This window comes from Engraulis encrasicolus, chromosome 6 (genome assembly GCF_034702125.1).
Source record: "Engraulis encrasicolus isolate BLACKSEA-1 chromosome 6, IST_EnEncr_1.0, whole genome shotgun sequence".
Taxonomy (NCBI): domain Eukaryota; kingdom Metazoa; phylum Chordata; class Actinopteri; order Clupeiformes; family Engraulidae; genus Engraulis; species Engraulis encrasicolus.
In genome coordinates, this window is record NC_085862.1 from 15,466,396 (window position 1) to 15,476,395 (window position 10,000).

The window sequence follows — 10,000 nt, forward strand, 5'->3', positions numbered from 1 at the left end:
AAAATGAAATTACAAAAACAAAACAGAAGAAATAAGAGCAACGTCATAAAAATAAAAGGATAAGAGTGGAGAAAATCGTGAGGAGAGAGCATTTGAGAGCGTAACCAACGTCTTTTTAGCTCCATACAGATGTCCAGCTGCTGACGTCTTAACTCCTTTGGAGCTCTTTGATAATGATCTCAGAACTGTGCATGTTTTCCTAGAAACCGATCCCTTTAGTCTGTGTCTGTGTGTGTGGGTGCATATGTGTGTTTGTGCGCTGCATGTGCATTGCCTCTGTGTGTGTGTGTGTGTGTGTGTGTGTGTGTGTGTGTGTGTGTGTGTGTGTGTGTGTGTGTGTGTGTGTGTGTGTGTGTGTGTGTGTGTGTGTGTGTGTGTGTGCGTGCGTGCGTGCGTGTGTGTGTGTGTGTGAGGCCGTCTGGCAGCATAATGGGAGCTAACAGTGTAATCACATCTCCTCAAGACAATATCCAGTTACGACAGACAGAGAGAGAGAGAGAGAGAGAGAGAGAGAGAGAGAGAGAGAGAGAGAGAGAGAGAGAGAGAGAGAGAGAGAGAGAGAGAGAGAGAGAGAGAGAGAGAGACCGAGAGACAGAGAGAAATGGGTGGATGGAGAGAGAACAACAGACACAGATGGAGGAGAGGTAGAGAGAGAGAGACAGGGAGAGAGGGGGAGAGGGAGAGAGAGAGGGATAGAGTGATAGGTGCTTGACAGGTGTGGGTATATGCTTAAACACGTGAGTGTGTATGTTGTTAACATGCTGTAAGTGTGTGTGCACATGTCAGTGCGTGTGTGCGTGTGTGTGTTTTGGCCTGTAAGGTAAGAGCAGGATGCTGAAACCAGACACCAGTTTCATGTGTGTTTGTTTGTGTGTGTGTGTGTGTGTGTGTGTGTGTGTGTGTGTGTGTGTGTGTGTGTGAGTGTGTGTGTGTGTGTGTGTGTGTGTGTGTGTGTGTGTGTGTGCGTGTGCGCGCCCCTCCCTACCCAGTGGCGGTTGCCTGGTGATAATGGGGCATTGTGGGACACACACACACGCACCCACATACAGACGCACACATACACACACCTTTACACACGCATCCACACACATAGCCATATCCAGATACACCGACACACACACACACACACATTTCACAGGAATAGGAACACACTCAAATATACCTAAAGACACACACACACACACACACACACACACACACACACACACACACACACACACACACACACACACACACACACACACACATAGCCGCATCACAAGAACACATGCATGCACACCCACGCACACGCACACGCACACGCACACGCACACGCACACACACACACGCACGCACACACACACGCACACGCACACACTCTCTCACACACACACACGCACACAGTCTCACACACTTTCCCGGTAGGCAGGCGGTCAGGCTGGCAGGCAGGTAAGGATGAACTACATCATTGGGGGCAGCTCGGTGTACCCGCGTCGCTCGGGGGGGTGTGTGGGTCCGCGAGGGGGGGCGGGCGCCCGCAGACGCAGCACGGGCGGGGACCTGTCCATCACCCTGGCGTCTCCCAGGAGACGCAGCACCGGGGGCGACCTGGGGGCTCTCCTGCCGTCGCCGTGCCAACAGACCCGCAAGCCCAGCGAGGACCAAACCTGTGGCCCACCGACCCTCACCACCACCACGCCGGCGAGACCCCCCCTCCACGCACACACACACACTCGCGAGTCACACTGGCACACTGTGCGAGACTTCCTCAGGAGACACAACGCGTTCAGAACCTGTCTGAAGGTAACATGCAGACGCAGACACACACGCATGCACGCCAGCACAAATGCATGCACACACGCACACACACATTTTGCAGTGGTTGGTCTGCTGTGTCAGTGTTTACATTTCTCCCTCTCTCTCCTTCTCTCTCTAACCCTATGACTCTATTTGTCCCCCCCCCGCCCCCAAAAGTGAGTCTCAAACTCTGGATGTCTTCCAAAATGTTGCATTAAATATTTATCGAATAAGTTATTAAGTTTGTTGGTAGCCTATGCCTCTGTTCAGAGGAGTCGCCTGATTTTTCATGAGCACCATGTAAAGTAAGGCAGAGAGTCAGGGGACAGCAGTAGCACTCGAGGATGCTCCACCAGTTGCAATGGTAAGTTGCAATGAGGTGGTAGTTTGTCTTGTGGTAGGTTGCAGTGTTGTGCATATCATGACGTTGGGAACAAACTGAGGTAGCTTTAAGTAAGTACTGTAAGCTGCTTTTTTGAGGCCATTCAGCAGTAGCCTAAGAGTCAACTGAGGCAGGATCCCTGTTTCTCGAAAGCATCGTTACTAACCGGTTAGCAACTTAGTAGGTTGCTAACTTAGTTAGCAACGACACCAGCAACGAAACGTACCCCAGATCAGCTGATGTGACAGTGTTCTTGTCGCTTGCAGTGGGGAAGCGGCTAGCTCTTGACTCGTGTGTGTGTGTGTGTGTGTGTGTGTGTGTGTGTGTGTGTGTGTGTGTGTGTGTGTGTGTGTGTGTGTGTGTGTGTGTGTGTGTGTGTGTGTGTGTGTGTGTGTGTGTGTGTGTGTGTGTGTGTAAGTAAGTAAGTATACGTAAATATCATTCAGGTCTGTGACATGGACAGTTTTGTTGATGTGTATCTGTATGTGTGAACAGTAGGCCTATCTTTGTAGGCTACGTGTCTATGCATATCTACCATAGCATGATACACATGTAGACATATAAAAAAGGAGAGAAAACTCCGCTTCAACCAGGATTTAATGCTCCCAAGTATTTTTTTTTTTATTTTTCCATGATGTTTCGGGCAGAACCCTTCTTCAGAAGAAGAGTTCTGCCCGAAACGTCACGGAAAAATAAAAATATAATTGGGAGCATTAAATCCGGGTTGTAGCGGACTTTTCTCTCCTTTATTATCTGGCTATTTATTGGTCCTGCTCCCAGGTCAGACGCCTGGATGTGCGAGCTTTCACCTTCAACTTCAACACATGTAGACATACTGTATCCAAAAAGTCAGAGAATGTGCACACATCAGTAATATAGCTGGACTAAACAGCAGAAAACTGAAAATACAAAAATGAAGAGATTTTTCAAACTGCAGGCAAGGAACCCCTGGCAATTAAACTTTTGGGAGCATGAACCAGTGTTTTGAACCTTTATTATTTCTTTACATAGACATAGACATAAATAGCCTATGTGTATTCAGATTTAAATATCGTAGTATTCATGTGTATGATGGTGACACTTTTGCGACCGTCTGACACACTCTACCCATAATGCACCATTTACCCATCATACACCACTCACTCAGAGTGCACCACTAGCAGCAGTTGGCTACATTAGTCTCTAAGTAGCAAGACGTGTGTGGTGTGTGTGTGTGTGTGTGTGTGTGTGTGCACGTGTGTGTGTGTGTGTGTGCACGTGTGTGTGTGTGTGTGTGTGTGTGTGTGTGTGTGTGTGTGTGTGTGTGTGTGTGTGTGTGTGTGTGTGTGTGTGTGCATGTGTGTGTGTGTGCACGTGTGTGTGTGTGTGTGTGTGTGTGTCCACTTATGCCCAGAGGGACATGAAGCGAAGAGAGGAAAATACAAAAGGACCAAGTCAAAAGGTGAACTGGAGCAGAAGAGAGAGAGGGAGACGTGTAGTGAGTGAGTGAGAGAGAGAGAGAGAGAGAGAGAGAGAGAGAGAGAGAGAGAGAGAGAGAGAGAGAGAGAGAGAGAGAGAGAGAGAGAGGGGTGAGGGGTGGGGAGAGGGGTGGGGTGAGGTGGGGGGGTCGGGCAGGCGGCTTGAGGCAGAGAGTGTGTGTGTGTGTGTGTGTGTGCGTGTGTGCGTGTGTGTGAGAGAGCATGAGAGTGAGACTGAGAGTGAGGGAGAGAGAGAGAGGATTTATCTTCTTGCCACTCTCCTACACACACATTGGCACCACCAGCTGAAGGGTCTAAAGGAGATATGGAGAGGAGACGCGAGGAGACAGGACGAGACGGGAGGAGAAGACGGGAGGAGAGACGAGAGGAGAGGAGGAAATGGCGAAAATGAATGAACAAGGTCATCAGACCAACGTCGCGTGCAAACTCTCCAAAGAGCAAACTGACGGACCGGCTTCTGACGGACTGGCCCAACGACCGACTTAGTGGCATATAGGCATGGTACACCACTAACAAGAGGAACAGGGGACACTATGGATGGCACTGTGGCAAGACACACCAGCAGAGAAGGACTCATCGGTCGGAGAGAGGGATGAATGACAAGAAAAAACTACATCAGAAGAGGAATATATTAAACTTGTACTTTTTTTCGCACACCTCAGCTGGCAGGTGTGTCGGAGATTGCCCATGGCTCACTCATCAGACAATTTGAAAAAACTCGCACCCGCACCCGACATTTCGGTTCCAGACCTTCATCAGGTGAACTGAACAGGACTATGTAAAAGAAGGGATTCGTCGGAGGAGAGGAAGAATATTTACTACAAGAAGAGGGGGATATGAGAAGAGGTAAACAAGAAGAGGGGAATATAAGACGAGACATACAAGAGGAGAGGGATATGAGAAGTAGAGACGGATATAAGGAGAGATATTGGAGCTGGGAGTGGAAGGAGTCGAACTCTAGAAGACTTGAAGAAATGCAGACTGACTGAATTGAAACCTTATTCCATCTAAACCTTATCCAACCTTTGCACACACACACACACACACACACACACACACACACACACACACACACACACACACACACACACACACACACACACACACACACACACACACACACACACACACACACACACACACACACACACACACACACTTCTCCTAAACCTCACCTAACCTTCAATCTCTCCTTCTCTCCTTACTCCTCTCCTCTCTTTTCCTCTACCTTCAATCTCTCCTTCTTGCCTTACCCCTCTCTTTTCCTCTTGATTCTGTCCTCTACTGACTGTCTTCTACTTGCTTTTCTGTCTCTACTCTTCCACTTCTCCTCTCTTCCTCTTCTCTTCTCTTCCTCTTCTCCTCTCTTCCTCTTCTCCTCTCCTCCATTCACCAGTTCTGTTCCATTCTCTTCTCTTGTCTTTCCTCCTTAACTTATCTCTTCTTTTCAACTTTTTGTTCCTCTGTTCTTTCCGTTGCCATGCCGTCCTCCCCTAAGCATCATCATCGTGCCCCCCGTCCCCCCTCCAGCCCCACCCCCAGCCAGAGAAGCCACAGCACACACAGGAACACACCCACGCACACGCCCACACACACACAGCAGCACACACACACAGAGCTGCACACACACCTGCAACAGCAACAACCCCACCTGGGCCAGCTCACACACGCAGAGCAACTAGCGCTCTCTGAGCAGCACACACACTCCCCCCAGCACACACACTCCCCCCAGCACACACACTCCCCCCAGCACACACACTCCCCCCAGCACACACACACACCTGCAACCCTCAAGCTCTCCCCCCAGCACTCCAGCCGAGCCCCCCCCCCCACTCCTGAACCCCCCAACACCTCCCTTCCCCTCCTCCTCCTCAGCTCTGGCCTCCCCCTCCACCCAATCAGCAGCTCCCACCGCTGCCCTGGCCCTCCCTCCCAGCCAATCAGCTGGCCGCATTGTCGTCCATGGGCCCAGCCTCTTTCCCCTTCGAATGCCACACCCTGCCCCCGCCTCGACGGCCCCCCTCCCGGCAGCGCCACCGGCCTCGCACGCGCTCCGCACACGTCCACAGCAGCGACCGCGACCGCGACCGGCGGAAGAGCCCCGCCAGCACGCACTCACACCCACCCCCACACTCGCACTCGCACTCAGGTAAACATACACACACACGCCACCACGCACACTCTAACAAACACTCGCACGCTAGCAAAAACACACACACGAGCCAGCACTCACACTCACACGGACACGGACACGGACATGGAGGCCACAGCAGCAGCAAGAGCCGAAGTCCCAGCAAGAGCAGGAGGAGGAGCCCCAGCGCTAGCCCCGCCCATCTAAGCCCCGCCCCGAGCACTGCTACCATCTGGTGGCCTCCGTGGGTACTGCAGCCTGGCGGCCCCACGGGCCCCGCGTGCCAACATGGCGGACAACAACAGAACAGTCCGAGCCATCATGGCGTACAACAGAACAGTCCGAGCCATCATGGCGTACAACAGAACAGCGCGTGCCATCATGGCGGACAACAGACAAGCGCGTGCCACTGCTGCCACCGGACCAGCGTGTGTCCGTGGGGACCGAATCGGGTCGGGAGCGGCGTGTGTCAGCCCGGGTGGCAGAGGAGGAGTGTGTGTGAGCGGGGCGGTGGCAGCGGCGGTGGCGGGTGTCGGAGGAGTGTGTGTGACGTGGCCGAGTGTGTGTTCGACTGCGGCGGCTGCCGTAACAGCTGTGCGTGTACTTGTGAGCGCCTCCTGCGGCAGCAGGTGTGCGCGCATGGCCACGTGCTCGGAATCACACGCTCGGCATCCGTGAGTAGCCACCACGGCAGGGTATGTGTAATAGCCATGGCCTCTCACACACACACACACACACACACACACACACACACACACACACACACACACACACACACACACACACACACACACACACACACACACACACACACACACACACACACACACACACACACACGAGTATGCAATGCACCCCACTTCAGCTCCTCCACCCCACCTGTGCCCTCACAACTGCACCTCCCCTTAGTGCTTAGTAGACCAAATTGGTGTGTGCTTATCGTCTTGTGCAAATTCGTGGTCAACTTAAAGTGCACTGTGTATAGCAACACCCAAGTCATGACGGAAAGTTCTCGGTGACATATTTTGCAACGTCAATTGATAATTGTTGGTACAAAGAGTGTGTGATATAAGTCTGGTGTTCTGAGTCTGGTGGGCCTATGCTAAGTCTGGTGTTAAGTGTGTGTTGGGATCAGAGAGTGGGCAAATCTGAAGCTCTAGGAGCCAGGTATTCTGTTTGTCCGCTGTGTGTGTATGTGATTGTGTGTGTGTGTGTGTGAGCCTGTAGGATTGCGTGTTTGTGTGTTCTTACGTATTTGTGTGTGTGTGTGAAAGGGTTCAATGTGGGTCTGAGTGGCTGTCTGGGTGTTTGTGAATGTTTGTGCCTGCATGGGCATGCTATTACATGCGTTTTTCTACTTTATTTGTTTGTATACGTGTGTATTCATGACTGTGTGTTTGTTCATGTGTGTATTTGTATGTGTGTTTGTACATATGTGTACATGTACTTTTAAATGTTTTTTTTTTCCAGGCGAGTCCGGCACCAGTGGTGGTGAATACAGAAAACATTGACTCGCTCAATTACGTAAGCATCCCTTACCCTAGACACTCTCTTCTCATAAACCCTTATGTATGCATCTTATGTACAGGGACAGAGTATTACTCCATGGGGCCCTGGGCTAGACAGCAAGAAAGCCCCCCGTCCGTAGGCGTTTCTAGTTTCCGAAAAGTTAAGGCCACTATCTTGTTAGGGGTTCAAAGGTGTGACCCCTAGAACATTTGAAAATACAGTGGTTAAAAATGCAATATTAAAACAATATGCACGTTTTGTTAAAAAAAAACAAAAGTTCGGGAGAAGCGTAATGAAATTTGACATGCCCTAATTACTATCTACATTCTATTCTCCGCTCCACCATCATTCGTCAGAATTCAGGGTGAAAAGATAGACACGCCTATTCATCCACCTGAATTCTCCACTCAGCAGTCATTCGGTGTAATTGCAGTGCACTGGAATTTGGAACGCCCCTTCATTAACTACACAGCATTTATTCTCTGATCACCTGTCTGCATTCAGAATGTTGCTTTCTCGCTTGCACCCACCACCTCCCCATTCACCTCCCTTCTGTCGCTGTTTGGTCCATACCATCCGGCGTCCTGCCCTAGCTTCCTCTCCAATTCACCTTACTCCTTTGGTCTCTGACCATCATCTGCCGGGGGGTGTCCGCTCAGACCTCGCACATATCTGCGGGTAAAGAGACTGCCCGAGCTCTGTGGTACTCCCTAGCTTGAGAATGTCTACCGCGTAAACATTTCTAGGCCGTGGCAGTACTTCAGCACGAACTTGCCCTAAATCCAACCATCTGAGCTTCTCAAGTGCAGTGGTCAGATAGTGGACTAATGAAATTTGAATTGAAATATGAAGGCTTCAGGGCCCCCCCTTGGTTCTTGGGCCCCTGGGCCTGGGCCCGGTAGGCCTGCGCAATAATTCATCCTTGCTTATGTAGTAATTAGGGGTGTAACGATATCGAATCGAACCGAACCGACGTACCGTACCGAATAGACCTGTACCGAATCAAACAGTGCTGTACCGAGTATCGAAAGGTTGAGTAAAAGGCTACTCTGTTCATGGTTCTACATTATGCTGCTACTACATGCAGAGGCTCATGCAGAAGAACCCTGAAAGAGAATGCAAGAAAAAACAGGTATAGAGGCTTGGTCTTTGTGAAACCTTGAGGAGAAAGTGCTATTTCTTACACTGATGAAATCTCCGACCCAAAGTAGCAGGTTAAATGCATTTCCTTTTTTTCGTTTGTATTTTGACAATATTTTGGCATTATTAGCAACGTGCTGAGGAAGAAAATGGTTTTCTATTTTGTTCCCATACACTGTACCGAAAATGTACCGAACCCTGATTTTTGTGTACCGTTACACCCCTAGTAATTCTCGTCCCTCGAATACACGCCACCTTTGTGCATCATATATCATACATTGCTTGTCGTATGGGCGCATCATCAGCCTTATTGGGCCTGCTTCTTATCAGCGCATCATCCCTTTCAGACACGCATTCTTCTTATACAGTAAATTCTCTCATAACCCCATAGATATAGGCATACCTGAACTACCAATGCCTGCAACTCAAAACATTTTTGAGTGGGCGTGACATTACTTGTAAGATGTAAGTGACTAAATGAGGCATTAACGAATGCAGCATTCAACATGTCCCTTATGCTTAATTCCCCTTCGACATGCCCATTATGTACGAATTATCCCTCGTAGACACACCCTTAATGTGCTCTCTCTCTCTCTCTCTCTCTCTCTCTCTCTCTCTCTCTCTCTCTCTCTCTCTCTCTCTGTGCAGCTCAATGGAACAGAAGCAGATTTTGAGTATGAAGAGATCACACTTGAACGGGTAAGAATAAACCTGTGTGTGTGTGTGTGCGTGCGCGTGCGTGTACGCGTGCGTGTACGCGTGCGTGCGTGTGTGTGTATGTATGTGTGTGTGCGCGTGCGCGCGTGCATGTGTGCATGAAGAGTAACTCTGGTCTGGGCTTAGTAGTAGTAGTAGCTTTATTGTCCCCCATGGGGGAAATTTCTTCTAGTGAGAGGTGCGTAAGACATGAAAACAAACACAATACAGTCAGATTACCAAGCACATTTACCCCAAGCAACACATTCCCCCATAACACAGACAAGACATTGGACAAAAACAGATGTCATCCATCAACAGTTGTCAGTCCCAGTTAACCCCATAGCGTGGACAAAGCATGGGAGGATGTGCAAGCAGCAAATAAATGAATAAATAAATAAGCAAAACATTATAAAAAAGATAAACCATTAGAGTGTCATTCATTCCTTCTCAGGCCTGCTGAGACAGATCTACCTTTTTGTTTCGCATGTTTGTTAAAAAAGCTAATTGCTTGTGGGATAAAAGATTGCTTGGAACAACAGGGTGTCTAAATCTGCAGCCAGATGGCAGTAGCTCAAAAGTATAAAACAATGGATGTCTTCTGTCTGTTAAAATTGTGTCAATTTGGCTGAGTGAACATTCTTCATATATGTTTTCGAGACTTTTCATAGTGCCCAGCAGCTTGCAAGAGATTGTCACAATTTTCCTTAGTTTCCCCTTTTGAGCCTCTGTTGCATTGCCAAACCAACAGAGGACACCAAAGGTTAAAACACTCTCCACAAAAGCACTGTAAAACATCCTGGCTATTAGAGTAATATTTAAATGTGTGTGTGTGTGTGCGTGTGTGTGTGTGTGTGTGTGTGTGTGCGTGTGTGCGTTTGTGTGTGT

At 49.5% G+C, this 10,000-nt stretch overlaps 1 protein-coding gene across 1 annotated transcript in view; it reads left to right on the forward strand.

Annotated features, from left to right (window-relative positions):
• Positions 1-10,000, forward strand: part of LOC134450208 (discs large homolog 1-like protein) — a 38,840-nt gene that overhangs the window by 7,955 nt on the left and 20,885 nt on the right. Inside the window, exons 5-6 of the mRNA XM_063200067.1 lie at positions 7,238-7,291; positions 9,065-9,115. Coding sequence (XP_063056137.1) covers positions 7,238-7,291; positions 9,065-9,115 — 105 coding nt within the window. The remainder of the gene's footprint in view (positions 1-7,237; positions 7,292-9,064; positions 9,116-10,000) is intronic.